This window comes from Vulpes vulpes, unplaced genomic scaffold (genome assembly GCF_048418805.1).
Source record: "Vulpes vulpes isolate BD-2025 unplaced genomic scaffold, VulVul3 Bu000000628, whole genome shotgun sequence".
NCBI classification, from domain to species: Eukaryota; Metazoa; Chordata; class Mammalia; order Carnivora; family Canidae; genus Vulpes; species Vulpes vulpes.
In genome coordinates this window covers 75,301-103,300 of record NW_027325682.1, presented here as the reverse complement: position 1 = coordinate 103,300, position 28,000 = coordinate 75,301, and the positions used below count along the sequence as shown (strand labels likewise).

The 28,000-nt window shown below is 35.3% G+C and overlaps 1 protein-coding gene and 1 long non-coding RNA gene across 5 annotated transcripts in view; one reads left to right on the top strand and one right to left on the bottom strand.

Annotated features, from left to right (window-relative positions):
* Nucleotides 1–16,565: 16,565 nt before the first annotated feature.
* LOC140596591 (small ribosomal subunit protein uS11-like) lies at nt 16,566–26,690 on the bottom strand. 2 transcript variants are annotated; one of them, XM_072745122.1, is made up of 3 exons: nt 25,667–25,804; nt 25,377–25,502; nt 16,566–17,494 (listed from the first exon to the last, which is right to left on the bottom strand). In XM_072745122.1, the coding sequence occupies exons 2-3, from the start codon at nt 25,430–25,432 to the stop codon at nt 17,029–17,031; spliced, it is 522 nt and encodes a 173-aa protein (XP_072601223.1). In that variant the 5' UTR covers nt 25,433–25,502; nt 25,667–25,804; the 3' UTR covers nt 16,566–17,028. The 2 variants fall into 2 exon arrangements, with proteins under 2 accessions (XP_072601223.1, XP_072601224.1); XM_072745123.1 differs by lacking the exon at nt 25,377–25,502 and having other exon boundaries at nt 25,667–26,690.
* Nucleotides 25,788–28,000, top strand: part of LOC140596592 (uncharacterized) — a 41,500-nt gene continuing 39,287 nt past the window's right edge. For all 3 annotated transcript variants that reach the window (XR_011998503.1, XR_011998504.1, XR_011998502.1), the window contains exon 1: nt 25,788–25,926. This is a non-coding gene — a long non-coding RNA (uncharacterized lncRNA). The remainder of the gene's footprint in view (nt 25,927–28,000) is intronic.

The window sequence follows — 28,000 nt, the reverse complement described above, 5'->3', positions numbered from 1 at the left end:
TTTCGTTTCGATTGATTATTTTCATTTCGATTCGATTATTTTCTATTCGACTTGATTATTTTCGATTCGATCAATTATTTTCATGTGGATTTGAATATTTTGGTTTCGATTCGATTATTTTCATTTCAATTGATTATTTTCGTTTCGATTTGATTATTTTCTATTCGATTTGATTTTTTTGATTCGATTCAATTCGTTTCTTTTCTATTCGAATTTTTTCGATTCAATTTGATTATTTTCAGTTAGATTTGTTTTAGATTCGATTCAATTATTTTTGATTCGATTTGATTTTTCTCATTTCGATTTGATTATTTTCGATTCGATTTGATTTTTTTCGATTCAATTCAATTCGCTTCTTTTTGATTCAATTATTTTCGTTTCTATTTGATTATTTTCGTTTCGATTTGATTATTTTTATTTCGATTAGATTATTTTCGATTCGATTTAATTATTTTCGCTTCTACTTGATTTTTTTCATTTCGATTCGATTATTTTGGTTTCGATTTGATTATTTTCGATTCGATTATTTTCATATCGATTTGATTATTTTGGTTTCGATTCCATTATTTCCGATTCGATTTGATTATTTTCGATTCGATTTGATTATTTTCGATTCGATTCGGTTATTTTCATTTCCATTTAATTATTTTGGTTTCGATTAGATTATTTTCGCTTCTACTTGATTTTTTTCATTTCAATTCGATTATTTTCTATTCGATTTGATTTTTTTCGATTCGATTCAATTCGTTTCTTTTCGATTCGAATTTTTTGATTCGATTCGTTTATTTTCGTTTTGATGTGATTATTTTCGATTCGATTCGATTATTTTCATTTTGATTGATTATTTTGGTTTCGATTCGATTATTTTCGTTTTGATGCGATTTTTTTCGTTTCGATTCGCTTATTTTCGTTTCGATTATGTTTTTATTCGATTCGATTATCTTCGTTTTGATTCGATTATTTTCGTTTCGATTCAATTCCATTCCATTCGATATTTATCGATTCGATGCGATTTGATTTTCTTCAATTCGATTCGATTCCATTCCATTTTTTTCATTTCGATTTGATTATTTTTCTTTTGACTGTATTCTTTTTATTCCATTCGATTATTTTCGTTTTGATTCGATTTTCATTTCGATTGGATTATTTTTGTTTCAACTCAATTATTTTCGTTTCAACTCGATTGTTTTTGATTCGATTCGATTATTTTCGTTTCAATTCGAATTTTTAAATCGATTCGTTTATTTTCACTTCGATTTGATTATTTACGTTTCGATTCAATTATTTTCGATTCGATTCGATTATCTTCATTTCGATTCGATTATTTTCGTTTCGATTCGATTTTTTTCGATTCGATTTGATTCCATTCCATTCGATTTCTATCGATTCGATGTGATTTGATTTTCTTAGATTCGATTCGATTCGATTCCATTGTTTTCATTTCGATTTGATTATTTTTGTTTAGATTCTATTCTTTTTATTCCATTTGATTATTTTCATTTCGATTCGATTATTTTCATGTCGATTCGATTATTTTGGTTGCGACTCGATAATTTTCATTTCGATTCGGTTATTATCGATTTGATTCGATTATTTTCGTTTCTATTTTATTATTTCGATTCGATTATTTTCATGTCGATTTAATTATTTTGGTTTCAACTCGATTATTTTCGCTTCTATTTGATTTTTTTCATTTCGATTCGATTATTTCCTATTCAATTTGATTATTTTCGATTCGATTCGATTATTTTAGTTTCGATTCGATTATTTTCGATTCGATTCGATTATTTTCATGTGGATTTGATTATTTTGGTTTCGATTCGATTATTTTTGTATCGATTGATTATCTTCGTTTCGATTTGATTATTTTCTATTCGATTCGATTATTTTCATGTCGATTCAATTCGTTTCTTTTCTATTCGAATTTTTTCGATTCGATTTGATTATTTTCAGTTAGATTTGTTTATTTTAGATTCGATTCAATTATTTTTGATTCGATTCGATTTTTCTCATTTCGATTTGATTATTTTCAATTCGATTTGATTTTTGTCGATTCAATTCAATTTGTTTCTTTTCGATTCGATTATTTTCATTTCTATTTGATTATTTTCGTTTCAATTCGATTATTTTCTATTCGATTCGATTATTTTCATGTCGATTCAATTCGTTTCTTTTCAATTCGAATTTTTTTGATTCGATCCGATTATTTTCTTTTCGATTCGATTTTTCTCGTTTTGATTCATTATTTTTGTTTTGATTCGATTATTTTCTATTCGATTTGATTTTTTTCATGTCGATTTGATTATTTTGTTTTCGATTTGATTTTCATTTCGATTGATTATTTTCGTTTCGATTTCATCATTTTCTATTCTATTCGATTATTTTAGTTACTATTTGATTACTTTCGATTCGATTCCATTATTTTCATGTCGATTTGATTATTTTGGTTTCGTTTCTATTATTTTCGTTTCGATTGATTATTTTCGATTCGATTTGATTATTTTTGATTCAATTTGATTATTTTTGTTTCGATTTGATTATTTTTGATTCGATTTGATTTTTTTCATGTCAATTTGATTTTAGTTTCGATTTGATTATTTTCAATTCGATTTGATTTTTTTCATGTCGATATGATTTTAGTTTCGATTTGATTATTTTCGATTCGATTTGATTTTTTTCATGTGGATTTGATTATTTTGGCTTCGATTTGATTTTCATTTCGATTGATTATTTTCGTTTCGATTATGTTTTTATTCGATTCGATTATCTTCGTTTTGATTCGATTATTTTCGTTTCGATTCAATTCCATTCCATTCGATATTTATCAATTCGATGCGATTTGATTTTCTTCAATTCGATTCGATTCCATTCCATTTTTTTTCATTTCGATTTGATTATTTTTCTTTTGACTGTATTCTTTTTATTCCATTCGATTATTTTCGTTTTGATTCGATTTTCATTTCGATTGGATTATTTTTGTTTCAACTCAATTATTTTCGTTTCAACTCGATTGTTTTTGATTCGATTCGATTATTTTCGTTTCAATTCGAATTTTTAAATCGATTCGTTTATTTTCACTTCGATTTGATTATTTACATTTCGATTCAATTATTTTCGATTCGATTCGATTATTTTCATTTCGATTCGATTATTTTCGATTCGACTCGATTATTGTTGATTTGATTCGATTATTTTGGTTTCAATTTGATTACTTTTGATTCTATCTGATTATTTTCGTTTCGATGTGATTATTTTCGATTCAATTCGATTATTTTCATGTTGTGTGATTATTTTGGTTTCGATTATTTTCGTTTTGATGCGATTTTTTGTTTCGATTCGATTATTTTCGTTTCGATTATGTTTTTATTCAACTCGATTATCTTCATTTCGATTCGATTATTTTCATTTCGATTCGATTTTTTTCGATTCGATTCGATTCCATTCCATTCGGTTTCTATTGATTCGATGAGATTTGATTTTCTTAGATTCGATTCGATTCCTTTTTTTTATTTCGATTTGATTATTTTTGTTTAGATTCTATTCTTTTTATTCCATCCGATTATTTTCGTTTCGATTCGATTATTTTCATGTCGATTCGATTATTTTGGTTGCGACTCGATTATTTTCGTTTCTATTTTATTATTTCGATTCGATTATTTTCATGTCGATTTAATTATTTTGGTTTCAACTCGATTATTTTCGCTTCTACTTGATTTTTTTCATTTCGATTCGATTATTTCCTATTCAATTTGATTATTTTCGATTCGATTTGATTATTTTAGTTTCGATTTATTTTTGATTCGATTCGATTATTTTCATGTGGATTTGATTATTTTGGTTTCAATTCGATTATTTTTGTATCGATTGATTATTTTCGTTTTGATTCGATTATTTTCTATTCGATTCGATTATTTTCATGTCGATTCAATTTGTTTCTTTTGTATTCGAATTTTTTCGATTCGATTCGATTATTTTCTTTTCAATTCGATTTTTCTCGTTTCGATTCATTATTTTTGTTTCGATTCGATTATTTTCTATTCGATTTGATTATTTTCATGTCGATTTAATTCGTTTCTTTTCGATTCGAATTTTTACGTTTCGATTCGATTATTTTCTATCCGATTCGATTATTTTCATGTCGATTCAATTCGTTTCTTTTCAATTCGAATTTTTTCAATTCGATCCGTTTATTTTCTTTTCGATTCGATTATTTTCGTTTCGATTATTTTCATTTCGATTTGACTTTTCTCATCTCGATTCGATTATTTTCATTTCTATTTGATTATTTTCGATTTGATTATTTTTGATTTGATTTTTTTCGCTTCTACATGATTTTTTCGTTTCGATTCATTTATTTTCGTTTCGATTCAATCATTATTGTTTTGATTCATTTATTTTCGTTTCGATTCGATATTTTCGATTCAATTCGAATCGATTTTTTCGATTCGATGCTATTCGATTGGATTTTTTTCTTTTCGATTCGATTATTTTTGTGTTTCAATTTGATTTTTTTTCGTTTCAATTCGATCATTGTCGTTTTGATTATTTATTTTCGTTTCGATTCAATTATTTTAATTTCGATTCGGTTATTTTCGTTTCGATTTGATTATTTTCTATTCAATTAGATTATATTCGTTTCGATTTGATTATTTTTAATTTGATTCGATTTTCGTTTCGATTGATTATTTTCATTTCGATTCGATTATTTTCTATTCGACTTGATTATTTTCGATTCGATCAATTATTTTCATGTGGATTTGAATATTTTGGTTTCGATTCGATTATTTTCATTTCAATTGATTATTTTCGTTTCGATTTGATTATTTTCTATTCGATTTGATTTTTTTGATTCGATTCAATTCGTTTCTTTTCTATTCGAATTTTTTCGATTCAATTTGATTATTTTCAGTTAGATTTGTTTTAGATTCGATTCAATTATTTTTGATTCGATTTGATTTTTCTCATTTCGATTTGATTATTTTCGATTCGATTTGATTTTTTTCGATTCAATTCAATTCGCTTCTTTTTGATTCAATTATTTTCGTTTCTATTTGATTATTTTCGTTTCGATTTGATTATTTTTATTTCGATTAGATTATTTTCGATTCGATTTAATTATTTTCGCTTCTACTTGATTTTTTTCATTTCGATTCGATTATTTTGGTTTCGATTTGATTATTTTCGATTCGATTATTTTCATATCGATTTGATTATTTTGGTTTCGATTCCATTATTTCCGATTCGATTTGATTATTTTCGATTCGATTTGATTATTTTCGATTCGATTCGGTTATTTTCATTTCCATTTAATTATTTTGGTTTCGATTAGATTATTTTCGCTTCTACTTGATTTTTTTCATTTCAATTCGATTATTTTCTATTCGATTTGATTTTTTTCGATTCGATTCAATTCGTTTCTTTTCGATTCGAATTTTTTGATTCGATTCGTTTATTTTCGTTTTGATGTGATTATTTTCGATTCGATTCGATTATTTTCATTTTGATTGATTATTTTGGTTTCGATTCGATTATTTTCGTTTTGATGCGATTTTTTTCGTTTCGATTCGCTTATTTTCGTTTCGATTATGTTTTTATTCGATTCGATTATCTTCGTTTTGATTCGATTATTTTCGTTTCGATTCAATTCCATTCCATTCGATATTTATCGATTCGATGCGATTTGATTTTCTTCAATTCGATTCGATTCCATTCCATTTTTTTCATTTCGATTTGATTATTTTTCTTTTGACTGTATTCTTTTTATTCCATTCGATTATTTTCGTTTTGATTCGATTTTCATTTCGATTGGATTATTTTTGTTTCAACTCAATTATTTTCGTTTCAACTCGATTGTTTTTGATTCGATTCGATTATTTTCGTTTCAATTCGAATTTTTAAATCGATTCGTTTATTTTCACTTCGATTTGATTATTTACGTTTCGATTCAATTATTTTCGATTCGATTCGATTATCTTCATTTCGATTCGATTATTTTCGTTTCGATTCGATTTTTTTCGATTCGATTTGATTCCATTCCATTCGATTTCTATCGATTCGATGTGATTTGATTTTCTTAGATTCGATTCGATTCGATTCCATTTTTTTCATTTCGATTTGATTATTTTTGTTTAGATTCTATTCTTTTTATTCCATTCGATTATTTTCATTTCGATTCGATTATTTTCATGTCGATTCGATTATTTTGGTTGCGACTCGATAATTTTCATTTCGATTCGGTTATTATCGATTTGATTCGATTATTTTCGTTTCTATTTTATTATTTCGATTCGATTATTTTCATGTCGATTTAATTATTTTGGTTTCAACTCGATTATTTTCGCTTCTACTTGATTTTTTTCATTTCGATTCGATTATTTCCTATTCAATTTGATTATTTTCGATTCGATTCGATTATTTTAGTTTCGATTCGATTATTTTCGATTCGATTCGATTATTTTCATGTGGATTTGATTATTTTGGTTTCGATTCGATTATTTTTGTATCGATTGATTATCTTCGTTTCGATTTGATTATTTTCTATTCGATTCGATTATTTTCATGTCGATTCAATTCGTTTCTTTTCTATTCGAATTTTTTCGATTCGATTTGATTATTTTCAGTTAGATTTGTTTATTTTAGATTCGATTCAATTATTTTTGATTCGATTCGATTTTTCTCATTTCGATTTGATTATTTTCAATTCGATTTGATTTTTGTCGATTCAATTCAATTTGTTTCTTTTCGATTCGATTATTTTCATTTCTATTTGATTATTTTCGTTTCAATTCGATTATTTTCTATTCGATTCGATTATTTTCATGTCGATTCAATTCGTTTCTTTTCAATTCGAATTTTTTCGATTCGATCCGATTATTTTCTTTTCGATTCGATTTTTCTCGTTTTGATTCATTATTTTTGTTTTGATTCGATTATTTTCTATTCGATTTGATTTTTTTCATGTCGATTTGATTATTTTGTTTTCGATTTGATTTTCATTTCGATTGATTATTTTCGTTTCGATTTCATCATTTTCTATTCTATTCGATTATTTTAGTTACTATTTGATTACTTTCGATTCGATTCCATTATTTTCATGTCGATTTGATTATTTTGGTTTCGTTTCTATTATTTTCGTTTCGATTGATTATTTTCGATTCGATTTGATTATTTTTGATTCAATTTGATTATTTTTGTTTCGATTTGATTATTTTTGATTCGATTTGATTTTTTTCATGTCAATTTGATTTTAGTTTCGATTTGATTATTTTCAATTCGATTTGATTTTTTTCATGTCGATATGATTTTAGTTTCGATTTGATTATTTTCGATTCGATTTGATTTTTTTCATGTGGATTTGATTATTTTGGCTTCGATTTGATTTTCATTTCGATTGATTATTTTCGTTTCGATTATGTTTTTATTCGATTCGATTATCTTCGTTTTGATTCGATTATTTTCGTTTCGATTCAATTCCATTCCATTCGATATTTATCGATTCGATGCGATTTGATTTTCTTCAATTCGATTCGATTCCATTCCATTTTTTTTCATTTCGATTTGATTATTTTTCTTTTGACTGTATTCTTTTTATTCCATTCGATTATTTTCGTTTTGATTCGATTTTCATTTCGATTGGATTATTTTTGTTTCAACTCAATTATTTTCGTTTCAACTCGATTGTTTTTGATTCGATTCGATTATTTTCGTTTCAATTCGAATTTTTAAATCGATTCGTTTATTTTCACTTCGATTTGATTATTTACATTTCGATTCAATTATTTTCGATTCGATTCGATTATTTTCGATTCGATTATTTTCGATTCGACTCGATTATTGTTGATTTGATTCGATTATTTTGGTTTCAATTTGATTACTTTTGATTCTATCTGATTATTTTCGTTTCGATGTGATTATTTTCGATTCAATTCGATTATTTTCATGTTGTGTGATTATTTTGGTTTCGATTATTTTCGTTTTGATGCGATTTTTTGTTTCGATTCGATTATTTTCGTTTCGATTATGTTTTTATTCAACTCGATTATCTTCATTTCGATTCGATTATTTTCATTTCGATTCGATTTTTTTCGATTCGATTCGATTCCATTCCATTCGGTTTCTATTGATTCGATGAGATTTGATTTTCTTAGATTCGATTCGATTCCTTTTTTTTATTTCGATTTGATTATTTTTGTTTAGATTCTATTCTTTTTATTCCATCCGATTATTTTCGTTTCGATTCGATTATTTTCATGTCGATTCGATTATTTTGGTTGCGACTCGATTATTTTCGTTTCTATTTTATTATTTCGATTCGATTATTTTCATGTCGATTTAATTATTTTGGTTTCAACTCGATTATTTTCGCTTCTACTTGATTTTTTTCATTTCGATTCGATTATTTCCTATTCAATTTGATTATTTTCGATTCGATTTGATTATTTTAGTTTCGATTTGATTATTTTTGATTCGATTCGATTATTTTCATGTGGATTTGATTATTTTGGTTTCAATTCGATTATTTTTGTATCGATTGATTATTTTCGTTTTGATTCGATTATTTTCTATTCGATTCGATTATTTTCATGTCGATTCAATTTGTTTCTTTTGTATTCGAATTTTTTCGATTCGATTCGATTATTTTCTTTTCAATTCGATTTTTCTCGTTTCGATTCATTATTTTTGTTTCGATTCGATTATTTTCTATTCGATTTGATTATTTTCATGTCGATTTAATTCGTTTCTTTTCGATTCGAATTTTTACGTTTCGATTCGATTATTTTCTATCCGATTCGATTATTTTCATGTCGATTCAATTCGTTTCTTTTCAATTCGAATTTTTTCGATTCGATCCGTTTATTTTCTTTTCGATTCGATTATTTTCGTTTCGATTATTTTCATTTCGATTTGACTTTTCTCATCTCGATTCGATTATTTTCATTTCTATTTGATTATTTTCGATTTGATTATTTTTGATTTGATTTTTTTCGCTTCTACATGATTTTTTCGTTTCGATTCATTTATTTTCGTTTCGATTCAATCATTATTGTTTTGATTCATTTATTTTCGTTTCGATTCGATATTTTCGATTCAATTCGAATCGATTTTTTCGATTCGATGCTATTCGATTGGATTTTTTTCTTTTCGATTCGATTATTTTTGTGTTTCAATTTGATTTTTTTTCGTTTCAATTCGATCATTGTCGTTTTGATTATTTATTTTCGTTTCGATTCAATTATTTTAATTTCGATTCGGTTATTTTCGTTTCGATTTGATTATTTTCTATTCAATTAGATTATATTCGTTTCGATTTGATTATTTTTAATTTGATTCGATTTTCGTTTCGATTGATTATTTTCATTTCGATTCGATTATTTTCTATTCGACTTGATTATTTTCGATTCGATCAATTATTTTCATGTGGATTTGAATATTTTGGTTTCGATTCGATTATTTTCATTTCAATTGATTATTTTCGTTTCGATTTGATTATTTTCTATTCGATTTGATTTTTTTGATTCGATTCAATTCGTTTCTTTTCTATTCGAATTTTTTCGATTCAATTTGATTATTTTCAGTTAGATTTGTTTTAGATTCGATTCAATTATTTTTGATTCGATTTGATTTTTCTCATTTCGATTTGATTATTTTCGATTCGATTTGATTTTTTTCGATTCAATTCAATTCGCTTCTTTTTGATTCAATTATTTTCGTTTCTATTTGATTATTTTCGTTTCGATTTGATTATTTTTATTTCGATTAGATTATTTTCGATTCGATTTAATTATTTTCGCTTCTACTTGATTTTTTTCATTTCGATTCGATTATTTTGGTTTCGATTTGATTATTTTCGATTCGATTATTTTCATATCGATTTGATTATTTTGGTTTCGATTCCATTATTTCCGATTCGATTTGATTATTTTCGATTCGATTTGATTATTTTCGATTCGATTCGGTTATTTTCATTTCCATTTAATTATTTTGGTTTCGATTAGATTATTTTCGCTTCTACTTGATTTTTTTCATTTCAATTCGATTATTTTCTATTCGATTTGATTTTTTTCGATTCGATTCAATTCGTTTCTTTTCGATTCGAATTTTTTGATTCGATTCGTTTATTTTCGTTTTGATGTGATTATTTTCGATTCGATTCGATTATTTTCATTTTGATTGATTATTTTGGTTTCGATTCGATTATTTTCGTTTTGATGCGATTTTTTTCGTTTCGATTCGCTTATTTTCGTTTCGATTATGTTTTTATTCGATTCGATTATCTTCGTTTTGATTCGATTATTTTCGTTTCGATTCAATTCCATTCCATTCGATATTTATCGATTCGATGCGATTTGATTTTCTTCAATTCGATTCGATTCCATTCCATTTTTTTCATTTCGATTTGATTATTTTTCTTTTGACTGTATTCTTTTTATTCCATTCGATTATTTTCGTTTTGATTCGATTTTCATTTCGATTGGATTATTTTTGTTTCAACTCAATTATTTTCGTTTCAACTCGATTGTTTTTGATTTGATTCGATTATTTTCGTTAATGATATCCTGAAACATGAAAACACTAACTGACAGCCTACCTATGTCAGTTTTCTTACAGAGAAGTGTATTAAGCAAACAATTTCTTTTCAAGGAAATCTATCTTATTTCTTTTGTGTTAAAGCTTAATTCAATTTTTAGCATTTCTTTTTTTTTTTTTTAATTTTTTTTTTTTTAATTTATGATAGTCACAGAGAGAGAGAGAGAGGCAGAGACACAGGCGGAAGGAGAAGCAGGCCCCATGCACCGGGAGCCTGATGTGGGATTCGATCCCGGGTCTCCAGGATCGCGCCCTGGGCCAAAGGCAGGCGCCAAACCGCTGCGCCACCCAGGGATCCCAATTTTTAGCATTTCAAATAATTAAAATGTTTTCCTTGAGCTTCTGTATTTTATGACTTTTTGATATGACATCAACTCAAATTGTACAAAATTTTACCACTTTAAATTCTGACTCAATAATAGTAAGAATTTTGGAAAATGAAAAAGCCAGGTACAGAGCCTTTTAAAGCACATAGTAACATAAAGATTTCATATTATCTTAAATGTTAAAAAAAGGGAAGTTGTACAGTATGATAAAAGTTAACTGCTTAGAAGAAAGTTTTTTCTGCTGTATGAAAATACTGCTGAAAACAAACATGTAAGATCACTATAAACTTAGCTGGTTAATAAAAAGTAATGCTACTAGAATACTGTATCTTACCTAATGCACTTATTGAATGAAAGTGTTTTAAGAAGTCACTGAGACACAAAGATGACAGAACAGCACCACCTAGTTCTCTATATAAAAGTTTAAAATATGTATGCATCTCTGACTTACTTCAGAGAATTGAATATACTCTCAAAAATAAGTCATTTAATATAAAACTATATGCTTGCAAATTATTACCTGCAACAGAGCATTTACTTCAATTGCTTTGATTTTAACGTTTCATTTAAAAGAAAAAGCAAAATTAAAGATAACAGTTAAGCTGAGGTTTTTTAGTTGTGCAAGGCACTGCATTCTGTAATCCAGATAAGTAAATCTCTAAGTAGACTAACTGTACATGCTTGACCACCACCATTATGATTTCCAAAAGTATATATCTTTTTTTTTTTTTTTACTCTATCTACTACAAGATATATATATCATCTACCCCGGGGACACCGATGGACAATAAATAATAATATAAAAACACCATATGACCTGTTAGGAATATGACCTCATGTGCATGTTGAGGTCATCAATCAAAGTTAAATACTAAAAGAAATAATATAAAGATATCGAGAATATTTGTATCCCACTCATTATTTTACATATTCCAACATTTCACACAACTGTATATACAATTCATTTTATTTTTAAAGTTTTTAAGTGGTATTCTCATCTATTCTCCAGCTTTATTTATCAGGTGATTCTTATTTCAGCCATATTCAGGGCAGCTTGAGCAGGAGGAAATATTTCAAGAACAACATTTCATCGGCAGTCTCGAGAAGCCATATACTAGTAGCACAGGTTTTAATCAGGCACAATGTAGTATTGTAATATAAGCAAGGGACAGAGTTTTAATATATATGACACAGTATAAGGAGCATTGTTTCTGGATAGGACACCTTAAAAATGTTTTCCCTGAGGCATCAGCAGCTCTTTAAATGACTGTCACTGGTAACATCAGAATTGCTCAAGCAGAACTTCAGCTCTAAAAAAACTAAATATTGTTGCTTGTTACATAGATTCTTCTCACAGACCTCTTCTCCCCTACATTCCCTCTGCTGACCTGGTCATCTACTGTTCTGGCCCACTGAGCCTTTATGAAATTAAATGAATCATCCTCTTGAACAAATCAGTTAGAATAGACCATGCTTGAATATTTCTTGTTCACTTGTCAGCTTCTTTCAAGTTGTATTAATAAAAAAAAAAGAAAGAAACTGGAATCATACTGAGAATGTTTTCAGGATAAACAACTGGAGGAAATGAGAGCTCTTTAGGCCAAACTTAAATAAAAAAAAAATGTTAAAAGCTCAGTGAGGCTTATAGTAATGCTCTTAAATCAGTGATTTCATATTTTCATTGATACATCCACATTAGGTAACTATTGAAAACATATTACTATAAAAATGGATTTTTTATTTTAGAAAATAAGCTAGGGTGTTACATATTTTTGTGTAACTAGTGTCTCAGCTACTAGACTATTAACCCCATGAGGGTGGAAACCGTTTTCCACCTTGTTACTGTGTATATCTAACATTTAAAACAGTGCCTGCAAGTAGATATTGGTTTAAAAAAATTAAACAGTGAATGAGTAAGTTATGCTTAAGAAAACCAAAGCCTATGAAGAATAAAATGATTATAGAAATTTACACATGCACACATTGAATAATGCACAAAAGCAAAATTCAATTTAAAATTGAAACAGTCTATTTTCTTATAATAAAAATGGCTAATGGAATGAGAGCTGGTGTTGTATGAAAGTGATGAATCACTGAATTCTGCTTCTGAAACCAATGTTGTGCTGTATTACTACCTATAATTTAAGTAAAAAATTTAAAGAGAAAAAAAATAAAATAAAGGACTAACAGCAAAAATTTACTAATTTTTGAAGTTGATATCTACGGATGTAATTTCATGAGAAAGGCATGTATGACCCAAGCTCAGGCTGATGACTACAAAACTAATTCATAAAACTCATTGACAGAGACAGAAAGCTCTGAAATTTATGTAGACATATGTATCAGAATAAAAATCTCTTTACAGTGTAAAATCTTAACTGAATAATGCACGGGTAGATATCAAAAATTAAATTTTAGTAAAAGGTATTTTTTAAGACTACACAGTGAATGTTACACTGTGTTACAAACTATTTTTAGGTGGAAAGTGAAAAGAGATATGCCATTTCTGTAGTCTTCAATCATCCATAATATTCTTCTACAACCCATGACCAAAGAATGAGTGTGATTCCAGTTTCTCAGTCTACAGAAGAAACTGCAGAAGTAACTTGCTTGGTTACTGGGTGTCTCGGTCAGTTAAGCATCTGACTCTCGATTTTGACTGGGGTCATGATTTCAGGGTTGTGAGATCAAGCCCCCCATTGGGCTAACGCTGGAGATGGAGCCTACTTAAGATTTCCTCTCTCCCTCTCCCTCCCCCTCACACAGAAAAGAAGAAAGCAAAAGAAAGTAACTCGCCCAAGGTCTCTAAAATAGTGGCATGGTGTAGATGAGAACTGAGGCCTTTTCATTCCTACCATTATGTCTTGCTGCTGCAGGGCACTTCCAAAATTCAGAGTTTGAGTTAGTCCAGCGATATCTCCTCGCTGTACAGAATATGGAACCTACCACCACGAGGCCAGAGTCTTTACTGTGCCTCCACGCTAGCAGTAGTTTGGCATGGCTGCTGCGTATGTTCTCCTGAAGGATCAGGGCTGTGATTCATGCCTCCTCCCCTGTCACAAGTTACTCCCATTCTCTGTTCAGTCCCCCAAGATGATATGAAAGTTTTCAGAGGAAATTATCTCTAACACCTGATCAAGTTTACTACTGGCTTGTGATAAGACCATCATTAAATGATAGGAAGACTGTCTTCCCAACTTGTCCACACCCATCCATCAAACAAAGTTGTGGTATTACAAAATACACTTTCAGGCTGTCCTGTCCTTCAAGGATAACTTGATGTTCTGCTTTGTTGGTCGTCTGTACTTGTGGAGCCAATAAAATTCGGTAAAGCGAAGTGAAGGTTTAAAATAAATCTGACCTTACTGAACTCTACTAGATCTCTAAAAAACTATGAACTTATCACTGTATAAATACTTTCATCTTAGCTATTCCACGGAAGTGAAAGGATAGGGAGGATTGAAGTTTCAGAATACGATTAGTCTTACCTCACCCATAGCATTTTTATGTTTAAAGAAAAAAATGCAGGCCAATGGGCATGAAACTATCATATGTAAATTTTACTTGGCCTTTTAAAGATATGTTTTTTATATTAAAACTAGATATATAACTTTATATATTAAAAATATATAATTTTTACTGAACACACTTCATTTTCATGCTAGTTAGCATCAGGTCTTTCCATAAAGACATTGTTCAGTATTCTTTTGAAGAATATAACGGATATTGTTTTTAATTTGGTGACTCTGGACAAAAACTTTGGCCTGAAATGCTTTCCTTCTATCAAATTAAAAAAATTCATTTTCTGAGTGGGTCATTATGACTAAAACTCTTGAGAAATAAACAGGTATAACTCTTCCTCACATTTCCAGTGTTTCTGATATTAAGTGGTTACACATTAAAAAATCATGTCACTTCTATAAATGGATTTACAAGAATATTCTCTATATAATAAAAATTCAGTAACATATTATAATATTTTTTTCACCATAACAGGGAAACAGTCAACAAAAACTGCTTCTGAATCTACCTTCCTGTTTATTCCCTAGGCTCTGTAAAGTCAGTCAGTAAGGGCCGAACCGAAGCCACATTAGAAGGTTATTCTGCAGCTGTTGCATCACATTGACAGTCACAGTTTAACATAAAGAAGATTCTAAGTACAGCAGCTATGGGTGAATATAATTCTTAATATCAACTCCATAAAGTGGTAACAACATTTAATAAATTGAACTAGTTTAATCTGCTTGGGATATTTTTATTTACTGAATGTGCATTTCTACACAATGACGATAGAGTGATTTCAGCACCTTCCATCAGGTAAATCTTTTTTTTTTTAATTTTTTATTTATTTATGATAGTCACAGAGAGAGAGAGAGAGAGGCAGAGACATAGGCAGAGGGAGAAGCAGGCTCCATGCCCCGGGAGCCCGATGTGGGATTCGATCCCAGGTCTCCAGGATCGCGCCCTGGGCCAAAGGCAGGCGCCAAACTGCTGCGCCACCCAGGGATCCCCCATCAGGTAAATCTTACGTTAGCCTAGTCAATAATACCTTTTCAGATGCCCAAAGTCATGAAACAGTTAAAAATCCAAAAGATATCAAGAAATTGATTTTCTAAATTTGAAGAAAAATTCTATGGCTTTAAAGAAAAGCTATATTTCCCTGGGACTTTTAAGAAAAAGCATTCTTAAAACACTTTATGTGGCATTAAAGTCACTACGAATTGTAGAAAGTCTTTTTTCCCTTGGTGTTCAGCTCCCAGTAAGTATATTTAAATTCTCTTCAAAAAGCAGTTAATATTCCCATCCTACCACCCACGGTCTTTCAAAATGCTAAAAGGGAAATAAATCAAATTCAACCACAGCAAACATGTGTCTTCAATTGCAGAAGTATGACTAAGTATCAAGAAAAACCCCAAAACATTTAGGATTTTCTTTAAAAGGCCTTTCAAATAAAATGGATGTAATCTTCCCAAGTCAAATTAAGTGAAGTGCACCCTGAATCCATACTTCAGAGAAGATTCCCAGAACATCTACTCCACAGCTTTGGCAATAACAAAAGCAGGTCAGTCCCCACTGATAATCTGGCAGATCAAGGTCAGTTTGTAATTCCTCTTTGTTCATACATTTATCCGGAAATACTGGTTACTCTAAGTAGAACAGTAAGATGATTTGGTTTCATGTTTACCTAAAGCCATCATCAGGAATATTTGGAGGGCTACAGATAGAAATCTTTAATAAGTAAAGAAAAAAAAAAAAAAAAAAGACAAGGGGTTATGATGCCCGGAGAAATCAGGGAGATTCAAAGCTATGAGATGAATGTTTTCAGTGCAAATTCGAATTGCTTGCCCTAATTGAAAGCAATGGTCTCATAGTTTTGTGAAGGATGTCATTATTCAGAATTGTTTGTGTTTCTTAGTAGCCATTTTTTTGTACTCTCTCTGTACCTTAAATACGAATAAACATTCATTGCAAATATTTATTCTATTCAGAATAGTGTATTGGCACTTTGGCAGTTATAACATAAATACTTAAATATTATTTGGATCCAAGTAAAGAGATGTGTCAGGATTAAATGGATTGGAAGAGAACTAATCAATCAGTAGAATGAAAACATTAAAAAAAAAAAAAAAAAAAAAAGACACAGACCAGACCTTAGATTAAGCACTTGAAATAAAATGAAGAATAAGACCCTGTACTTTATGGGTTTATAATCCAGTAGAACAAACAGACAGATAAATACCAAACATTCAAAATACTATAATAAAAATACACAAAGGGGTTATATAGATCACAGCATAGACAAAATAAAATGTTTCAAATATCAAGGGCAGATGGCATTCTTTTGTCTACTTAAACACATCAGATGTTGGCCAAAATTTTTCTTAATAAAAAACTCCAGTGAGTTACTGGAGACCAGTATTTTTTTAAACTATCATTAATAATAATGTGGCTTTCAAATAATAATGTGGCTCAAATAATGTGCTTACAAAGTTTCAAAGTTTTTTTTTTTTTTTTTTAGCTTACACAAAGGCAATTTATTAACAATTTTCTGTTAAACTATTTTCAAACTATTTTCAAACTATTTTCAAACTATTTTCAGTTTGAAGAATCCTGTTCACAGACGGCGACGACGGCGACCCCCCTTCCTGCGGGTGCTATCGGAGGGGATGGGGGTGACATCCTCAATCCGCCCAATCTTCATTCCTGAGCGGGCAAGGGCTCTGAGGGCTGACTGGGCCCCAGGTCCAGGGGTCTTGGTTCTATTTCCTCCTGTGGCTCGGAGTTTGATGTGGAGAGCAGTGATACCCAGCTCCTTGCACCTCTGGGCTACATCCTGGGCAGCCAACATGGCAGCGTAGGGAGAAGACTCATCTCGGTCAGCCTTCACCTTCATCCCACCAGTTACACGACAGATGGTTTCCTTGCCAGAAAGATCAGTGACATGGACAAAAGTGTCATTGAAGGATGCAAATATGTGGCAGACACCAAACACATTTTCTCCTTCAGCAACTTGAGGTCCAAGGCTGATGACCTGTTCTTCCTTCTTTTCCTTCCCCTTACGAGGTGCCATTTCTGCGCGTCTTCAAAACAAAAATTGGTTAAAATTGTTAGTATATATCAAAGTTAGTTAGTATATACAAAATGCTTTTGATTGCAGTAGTCATAAATAAAAGAAAAAAGTGTACTTACAAGTCAAACTGAAGTTTTCTGATGATATGACACATAGGCCAATGCAAGTCAAAAGGTACAATTAAGATAAGTATGCCTTCAAACTCGTGCAATGCAGGAAAATATCCTCCATATAAGTGGTGACATGTACTAAATGAGCCAATTCTTATAACCATCCCTCCACAAATGAAGTCCCTATTTAAAAAACATCTGTCTTTCTTTCTCTTTCTCTCCTCTTCCTCTGTTGGGTTCAATGTCCCTATATAGTTTCACAGTTGTTCAAATTGCATCCAAAACAAAAATCGAAAAAATCATGTCTCAGATTTGACAGTGCACTGACATTTGGCAGCCCATGCAGTTGAAGGCAATTAATACTATCTAAAAATCTATAGCCTCAAATAATAACCAGCGTAACTTGAAGATCCCACCACAGCAAATGTGTTAACGGACTAGTTATGGAATAGAGTATTGATTTAGGAACAATTTTTGATTCTTGTTTTGAGAGAGTGAAAGGGACAATCCCTATTCAAGATAAGGGATACACATTTTCACTCATTATTTTATTTCATTCCCAGGCCAAAGAACTACTTAGAAATAACAGATACTGTATTATGTATCACAATGGTGAATTTCATTCTGCCTTGGCAGGGTAACTAGTAAGTGTAGAATGTAGCTGCTTGCTATACTGGAGTCATGGGTATATAATTGCCTTCAGAAACATCCTTCTCTGAATACCACCTACACATTAATACATGACGGTGAACTTACAGCCACACTCCTGTTCTATCCCACATGATCCTTGAAAAGGCTTTGAAATGAGGCCACGTGCATAATTAAGGCACACTGAATACCACAGTACATGTAACAAGCTAGAGTATTATGAATCCTTAGGGGAACCTCATAGAACTAATACATTTTCTAAAGGAAGCTGCACATGAGTAAAGAGGGCCCAAAATGCTAATTAGATCCTCTCAGTGAAAGCTATAGAAAAGTTGATTCTTGAATCCTGAAGTTGGGCACAGAATGGAACATTTGTATACAGAAACACTGAAGGGGGGGGGGGGAAGAATTTGACATAAAAGCCCCTCAATAGATGGTTTACACAATTCATGAGAAAATAAATAATACAAAATAAACAAAATAACAGTGGGAGAATGTCAACCCTCCTGAAAGGGTTAAGTATGAGAACAGATTTCCTATTAGAAAGGGATTATGTAACAACAGAGGGAAATACTCACCCTAGCATATGCTAATTTAGTCAGCTTTGCCAGGTGTTTCTGTGTGTTTGGCTGGCTGACTCACCTTCCTTGCCTCTCCTTTTTGCCATTTCATTATGAAAGTAAGGAGTTTGAACTCTCACAAAACGCAATAATAGCAATAACAAAAACAAGCAAAAGCACATTATAGGAGTTTTATCCTTGCTAAAACATTGGGGTATGCATTGTGGAGGTCAAAAGGAAAATCACCCAAACTGTACGTATTCAGCACATAGGCTTTAGCAAATCTCCCTTTCTTGAACCACTCTTCATTCCTCATTAATTACTTTTAATAGGTCTTTCAGGTTAGGAGTATGGTCGGGACTGGGGGGATATTATATTCCTGGACAGTGCAAAGGAAGCTGAGTTACTGTGTTACTCAGACTTCAAAATAGAAAATAGAGAGCAGGGATCCCTGGGTGGCGCAGCGGTTTGGCGCCTGCCTTTGGCCCAGGGCACGATCCTGGAGACCCGGGATCGAATCCCACATCAGGCTCCCGGTGCATGGAGCCTGCTTCTCCCTCTGCCTGTGTCTCTGCCTCTCTCTCTCTCTCTCTCTCTCTCTCTCTCTCTGTGACTATCATAAGTAAATAAAAAATTAAAAAAAAGAGAAAATAGAGAGCAGCAAAGGAGTGACAATTAGACAAGCTTATTGTATATTTTTTGTTTGCTTTTTAACACAAATATTCTAACCATCTCTCATTTCAACCTAAATCTACTACTTAAGATTGGAAAGTAGGGGGCATATAAGGTATGAGAATGAATGGAAGATACGTAGGTGTCATGGGCATTTTCCCCCAGAGGGGATAGAGGACAAGCTAACATCAAATATGAATTCATTAAGAGAGTAAAAATGTATTTTACACACCATAAATTTGAGTTTGGATGTTTAAGTAAACCTTAAGGGAGTCACTTGCATTTTGAAAGGCAAACACTTTTAACAAAGAAGCCAAAAATATTTCTCTATAAGAACAAATTAATTGTTTTTTATAAATCATACTGAATCAATATAACAGCTATACACTTAACAGTTGGCAGCACATGCTTGTCAGGAAAGGTGCTTTCTTGCTCTATTCCCAAAGATGACTTTAGATAAACAATGAGTGCGCCGTTACTGTAAATAAGCCATCATCAAAAACATAAAATTGTTAGGGGATCAATTTGACCAATAAGAACTGTTGCTTTCTTAATGTGAAGTGATTTGCACTACTTGATCATACTTAGCTCTGAGATTTTTTTATTTCTCAAAGCAAAATACAAAATAATACAAAATAAACAAAATAACAGTGGGATAAAATATTTATTTTATTTAAAAATAAACAAAATAACAGTGGGATAAAATATTTATTTTATTTAAAAATAAACAAAATAACAATGGGATAAAATATTTATTTTATTTAAAAATAAATATTTTTATTTTCTAATCTCTAATGACCTCTGCATCTAGCCCCCAGAATGACTGTTTATCGCTAAATTGGAGCTTCCTGTTCAGCATTCAAGTGGCTGAAAGATAATTTAAAGATTCAAGTAAAAACTATTTGTTGACTTAGAGTTATATCAAATGTTGAATAATGACTGTCTTAATATTTACTTCAAAGACCTCTAAAATAGAATGTAAATAATTAGTAGCCAGCCCTCTCTAAGGCAGATCCCTTTACAACTTCAGCCCTGTGTCTATTCGTGTAGTGGAAGGGTCTCATTACTTAGTTTCATAAGCACAAAAGAAGATTCAGAATAGATGCTCAGCTCTATCACAAATTCAGAAATGTATATCTTGCTTGTGTGTTTTTAAGGGGAAACGTTAATCATTGTTAAAGCCTAAGAAAATTTATTCAAAAATATACTTTTTAACCCTCATAAAAAGGGTAAGAGAAAATAACTGAGTGCAAAGAAAACAAACTCTTGCCTTTTCCTCACATCACATCCCATCCCTGACAGCTCCCAAATTATAAAGATACTGAAGAACCCCCCCCCCCCCCCCTTTAAGTAGTACCAGCCCTAATCCAGAGGCAGCCCATCCAGGTGCCTTCCTGAAGTTTTAGCAACAAAAAGCATTCTGTTTGTGATAAGAAAACCATTTCCCCCCACTCCCTGATTGGAATGTCCCTGAATAGGTTCATGTTGACCTGAGAAATCGATAACCTGAATGCTATGCTACTGCCAAGGTTCTTTTGTCTTTAAGAGGTTTTTTTTTTTTTTCTTTTACCTTTAAAAGATGCCTGTAATTGCTAATTGGGCTCTCTTCCTCCTGGGAGGCAGAGAGCCCATTTGCACAAACGTTCAATAAACCCTCTTGCTAATTGCATCTGCCTGTCTGGGGTCAGAGTCACCTGGACACGTTGGCACCCGTGAGCCAGGGTCCAACAACTTAAAAAAGTTTAAGTGCTGACATATTATGAAGAGATGCAGCTACTTAAGTCCATTAGGACATACCTATTCATGCCAACACTATTTATTATGTATCTACTAAATTGAGAATAAGAAGATTGCACAGATGACAAAGGCTCAGGGCTTGCCCTCAGGAAGCTTAAGTTTAGTAGTCATTGGGCACTAGAGCTGTTCTAGGAGGACCAAAAAACCAATACCTGCCAATTCCACAAAGAACTCTAACTTCAGCTTTTGAGTTTGGCTTCCTCAGTTTGTGATTTCTCACCACTTCCTCAGCCTACTAAGCCAGCTGTTACACATTGGGTGGTTTTGCCAAGGTTATTCAATGAGCCTATTAAAATGAGGACGCCTTCTCAATAAATCTCGTGGAACGCACATCAGTGTTATCAAATAAAACATCAATACGATAGGTCTATTTATATTATGAATGTACCCCAAATCCTTCATAATAAATAAACCTTACTTGTCTCAACCATCTGATACCCCATAGATTTCTCATTTTAAAAAGAAAATTAATATTATTTGATATTGATTTTACGTCACTTTAAAATGCATGACTCACATTTCTTCCAGCATTTTTGTACTTCCATTTGCTCCTTAAGTAATTCAAGTAATTTTTTTCATTAAAAAAAAAATGGCATCTCACTATTTCAACGTGGGGCAAATAGTTCTCAAGTATCTGATCTTTCAGGGGAGAAAGCAGAAAGAGGCCTCTCAATCAATGCTTACTTTGGTCATGTTATGCTCCCACAGTTCTAATAGTTGTAGAAATGGTGAAGACAATGAAGTAAGTTTCCATATCTTGATAGAAAATCTGCCCAGAGACTCCCCATATTTGCAGGGAGATTTTCCTAATTACTAAGTGTTTGGGGTTTGACCATTTAAATCATAGTCTTTGGCTCTTATGTACAGATTCTACTCTTTAAAGTTTCAGTTGTTAATCAAGAAAGGGAGGAATAGGGTTCTTGCATTCAACATAAGAAATGAGCTCAACAAGACTAAGGCTATTACAAATAGAAGGAAATGAATGGGAGAGAGAGGCTTTTGAGAAGCATTAAGTTATCAGTATTTTATTAAGTGTATGTAGGTGTGTTTGTACTTTATAATACACTTTCTAAAAATGTAAGGGGAAGTTTATGTTCAGTGTATTCACTAAGGCAAGTACTATGCATGTCCAATTGACCTTCAATTTGAAAGTCTTTCTAAAATAACAGATCATTCATCAAAATATCTCATGGAAAATAAAACAAGACAAAACCAAACACTAAAATCCCAGTATTTGTGTTGGATGTGTTTTTCTGTAAGACTAAATCTAAAAAGGAAACAAAGTTCTCAACAAAATCTCTATGTATGTCTATTTTCTGGTTGTATTTTGTCCTTTCTTCTTTGCCCTTTCTAGGACCGTTTTCTTGTGCTAAACAAGACAGTCTCCATCTTTGCAGTGCCCCCTCAGGCATGGAAAGGGGACACAGCTTCAGCCAGGGTTAGCAATTGAACTGGATCTGCTCTGTAACCAAGAGAGGTTTTAGTTCCAGGTGGCAAGCTTTTGCACGCCTCCTTCTAAAGAAATTCATTTCTCTAAACTGTTCTGTACCCTCATTCCAGATTTTTCCCCTACCTGTGATGGAGGAAAATAAACAAGGATGCCCCATAAACTAACACAGAAGCAAATTTTTGTTATCTAGTCTAGTCTATCTAGTCTATACATTGCGAGTTGTGCTTTGGTCAGAAACATATTTATTTCCTTCTAATGATTCATTTTCATTTCCTAAGAATCCACTGAAGACAAAATGGTAGATTTTTAGAATAGTACTATTTTTTTTAACTTATTTTATCATTGACTTGATTCTCACCACTGGCTCATTAACTTTACATATTAACAAGCCAAAAGGTTGATTTTGCTTCCCAGAAAGAGTAAAATATTGGTGACAATATAAAACACAGAGAAGATACGTTCAAATGAGTCTTCTTGTCTAAAATAAGGCATAGTGCAAGAAAGGGGATAATAATAGAAATGCTAAATTAATTGATCAGTATTACTTAAGTCACAGATACCACCATAGTTCCGATAAAGCTAAAAATAAGAAGCTATAGGCTGCCTATAGCATTTGCCTAGTCATAACTACCAGCAGGCAGAACAGACTCCCTCTAGCCAAAATCAGTTAGTTGCTCACTAGTTCCGCCGCCACCCTTCTTTCTCTGCACATGGAAAGGAAAGACCTGCTAAGTGTTTAATCTGTGTCCAGGAAATAAAGCTTTTCATTTTACAACCTAACCAAGTCCTAATAAAAGTGTAGGATGCTGGGAGAAACAACCTCAACCCTGAAGCAATGTTTTTGGCCAAGAGTAAAACAAGGAAGGCCTGAGCAATTTGTTTGAGCAGGAACTGACAATATCAACAAAGTGCGATGTGTCTGTGGAGCAGTGTTTGATCAATGTGAGGCAGCCATAAACATGAGACTACAATCCAATGGTGCTTTGCACCCCCTCCCCCTCTAGTTTTTTTTTTTTTTTTCCTTTTAAATCCTCTTCTGTCCTTTGGTGTCTTAACATGGCCTGATCTAAGATGCTCATAAGTACACAGACCCTGTTGGGCTGGTGCTTTCTCCCTGGTTGCTGTAGAGGACGCTTATTTATTTATATACTTGGACCTGATGCTGGTGCTGCTGTGGGTTGCAGTGGTGCATTTTCTCTGGCATGCCCACACCCCTTGCACCACCACCTCTAATCTGCTGTGAAAAGCAGCACTTTTTAAATAATTGGCTTACATACTTAATACAAGAGACCCATGTTTTTAATAAAAGAGAATGCAGCTGATGGAATCTCTCCGGGTAGAGAGAGAGAAAATCCTCCTCCAGGCTGAGAGAATGAGACACCAGCAGACAGTTATTTTGCACTGCAGTGAATCCACAATTCATGGGAAATGTTGAAGGCAGAGGAGGCGACCCCCAAGTGCAGTCCTTTGCCCACATGCTCTATAATAAATAATCTCACACCAGCCCAGCAGTGTGTGCAATGACGTGCCGGGGCCAGCACGCACAGATTGGCAGGGAAAACACATCCAGCGGTGTCGAGTTTTCATCGCAATCACCGAATTAACTGATTTCCCCACATCACACTCCCACTACCCTGCGTAGAGAGAGCGCGCGCGCGCGCGCGCGCGCACACACACACACACACACACGCAGAGTTGAGAAATGCAAGTTACTGAGAGGTGAAATAGGGCATCTAGGAACACGTTTCAGCATGGATTAGAGACCCAAGTGATGTGTCAGCCTCCCGGGGTACTTGTGAGAAGGTGGGAGTGCGAATGGTGGGAAATGGGAGGAGGCAGCGTAAGCAGGGAGAAGGCTGCCGGCTTTCTCGGGGATGCTGGCACATTTCATATCTGGAATTTACATTTAACATAAAACACAAAAAAGATGGTAAGAAATACCTCCGCAAGGTCAGTTAGTTAATTCAGAAAAACTCTGTCCACTCTGTTTTCCTTCACATCATAAATATGCATAAATAAAATCCATCCCAGTCCATATCCTGCAAGATAGGAGGCAGGATGCATTCCAAGGACTTGCTGAAAGACGGTTCATTGACCTCATTTAAATCCTCCAAAGGCCAATTGGGTTTTGCACGCCTGCGGTCTACTTGTGTCTTACTTCCAGATTCATTTTACCAAGGGACAAATACATTTGATCAACTTATCCTTCCCACAACTACAGAAATGACGACAGAGGGGTTAGAGGTGGGCAAAGATTTAGCAAGAAATCAAGAGTCACCTAGCTTTGAAAATCCTATAGTCCATCATTTCCCATCCATCCTTCCTGTATCTCACTCCCGCATCCCTGTATGACTCCTCTCTTCAAAGCAACAACTTTCCTCCCCCCGGCCCGGCCCCCCCAGCCCTGGCCTGCCGCCTCCGCCTCACCACCCCCCAAGTGCGCTCTCCCCACGCCCTCCTACTCCGCACATGGCCATTCACTTCATCACCCGCGTCCTCCTCCCCTTCCACAGGGCCCCCTCCTCCTCCTGCAAGAGGGAGGATCTGAGGAAAAGTGCACCCCGGTTCCCCAGCCGCTCTGCATCCAAACCCAGTGATTTGCATCATAACAGCGTTTTGTGCGGTTCCCCCCACCGCGGTCGCAGGGGTTCGTACATTGCACGTGAAAGGACAATATTAATGACGGAAAGAAGCGGCAGGAGCAGAGCCATAGAGAGGTCGGGAATCCGAGGGGAAATCCCTTCGCAGTAAAGTAACTGCTTAGGTGCGTAGATTTCTTTGCTTAAAGAAAAAAGGAAAACAAAAAAAAAAAGAACAGAGAGGAAAAGAAAACCAGACAGGCTGATTAATTTTAAAAAACAGGCTTGTTGATAAAGTAGCTTTGAGTCTTTTAACTTTTCCCTTCCCCTTTCCCTTATTTCTTGATTTATTCTCTCTCTCCTTACCCCCTTTTTCTTTTTCTTTTCCTTCTTCCTTTCTCTCGCTCTTTTACATCCCAGACAGTCTCCTCTCCTTTCGGAGGTGCATGACACGTCTCACGACACACCTGCCCCCGGGGATGTCACTGCAGTGCACATGGCGCTGCCGCTGCTGCTGTTCTCGCCGTCTCCGTAGCTCGCTCCCAGGCTCTCACTCACTTTTCAAAGACACACGGATGTGATGGTGGGAAGCAGAGAAAAGAGCAAGGCGACCCGGAAAGGGGGAGGTGAGAGCGAGGAGGAGGGTGGAGAGGGCGGGTCAGGAGCGTGATGTGGGAGGTGGCCGGTGGGGGTGGGTGGGAGGGTGTGATGTTCAGAGAAGGCGCCAAGTGCCCGCCGGAAGGCGGGAGGGGTGGGGGGTGCTGCTGGCGGGGACTGAGTGAGGGATGGAGGCAGCTCAGGTGGGTGAAGAGGCGGAAGGGGCCGCGCACGGGGCTGCCTGCTGGGAGCGCAAGGCTGAGCCAGGGCCGGAGACCCGAGGGCTGGAGCCAACTGCCGCCGCCCCTGCCGCACCGGGGAGTAGGGGGGGGGGTGCACATCGCCGGGGACTAGGGGACTGGAAGGGGCAGAGTGGAAATGCGAGGTGCAGTGGGCGTGATGGGGAAGGGCGTGAAGCTGATGCTCCCTCGGCGGGGCGGGGATGACCTGGTAGAGGAGCCCGCAGACGCTGTAGAAGCGGAGGACGGCGCCGCGTCTCCAGGTCACGGTCCCTTCTCTAAGGGGCTGGGAAGGAACGAGGGGGCGAGAAGATGCTGGTGACGGGGGCCCCAGAGTGCAGGGGCCGCCGGCGTCCTCCTGGCTGGACCCTCGGTCCCCGCTGCGGTGCTCGAACCCTCGGACCCGGACTGGAGGCAGCAGAAGCGGCAGCTGCGACGCACCCGCAGAATGGGGTTGCGGTGGGCGGAAGAGTGTCTCCTGCTGCTGCTGCTGCTGCTGGTGGTGGTGCAGCCGCGACAGCCCGTCAGGCAGGCACCGGGTCGGAGCTCGCCTTCCCCTCGGCTCGCACCGCAAGTCCCAGAGCCCGCCGGGGCTGCCCGAGCAGGTGGTGCAGGAATCCGGGGTGTTGGAGAAGGTGCAGGCGAGGGCTGCAGGGGTGGGCAGGTCACGGAAGGGAGGGGGGGCAGAGGGGGCGCAGGCAAGCAGCAGCCGCCGCTCGCGCTCGGGGTGTCTCGGGGTCCTGGCAGGGGAGGCGGCGGCGGTGGACGCAGCGCTGGCGGCGGCGGCTCCCGGATGCTCGAGCTGCAGCAGCAGCAGCAGCAGAGGCACCGGCGGCGGCGGCTCCCGGATGCTCGAGCTGCAGCAGCAGCAGAGGCACCGGCGGCGGCGGCGGCGGCGGCGGCGGCGGCAGCAGCTCTACCCAGCGCCAGACCCAAGGGCAAGCTCAGCGCGGCGGAGACCCCGCCCCCACCCTGGCAGGGACAGACACAGCCCCCGGCCAATGGGAGCGCACCCGCCTCCCGGGCCTGGCCAATGAGAGGAGGCGGTGGGAGGAGACAAGCGCCGGGAGAAACCAACTGGCTTCTCAAGGACCCTTGGGGCAGGGAGGACCCGACCCCCGCCCACACCCCTCCCACGGTCTCACCTCCTTGGACACGTCTCGCCCCGACTTCACAGGGGAGACCCTCGCCCGCCTTGACCGCGCCTTCCCTCAGGAACGGTTCAGCCAATCGCCACCGCGAGGGGGCGGGGTTAGCCACGTCCCCGGCAGGTTCTGGGATCCGTGGGGCCTGGGCCAGATCCTGGGTGCGAGGTGCTTGTGCGCATGCGGACTCCGAGAGCAGATGGTGGCTGCACCTGCCCACGCACCAGCTGCAGCACATTCTCCAACGCTCTCAGCAGCAAAGGGAGAGAGGGCAGGGGGCGGGGGGAGGCTAAGTGTAGGGAGCGGCGCACCTGCCTGCCTGCAGCATCACTCACCAGAGTTCATATTTTACCTTACGTTGCCAAGATGCCCTGTCCAGCAGTGAGGAACCCTATAATTCCCAATCTCTGTGTCACTTTCAAGTGAGGATTAAAGATAGGCATGAGTTTTCTACACACTCCCTTTTCACATCTTTACAATCTTTGCTCCTACGTGTTCCAGATAAGGAAGAGGGCTGCTGATCTCTACATAAGACTTTCCCGAAGCAGCTATGTCAGAGGTTTCCAAGACTATCACCAGATTCAGTGATTTGCTAGAACCCACAGGGCTCAGAAGTTCTTGTACACATAATTATGGCTTATTACAGCAAATGGACAAAAAGCAAAGTGATTTTTTATAAAGCAAAATGATTAAAGGAAAATAGTACATGGGGCAAAGTC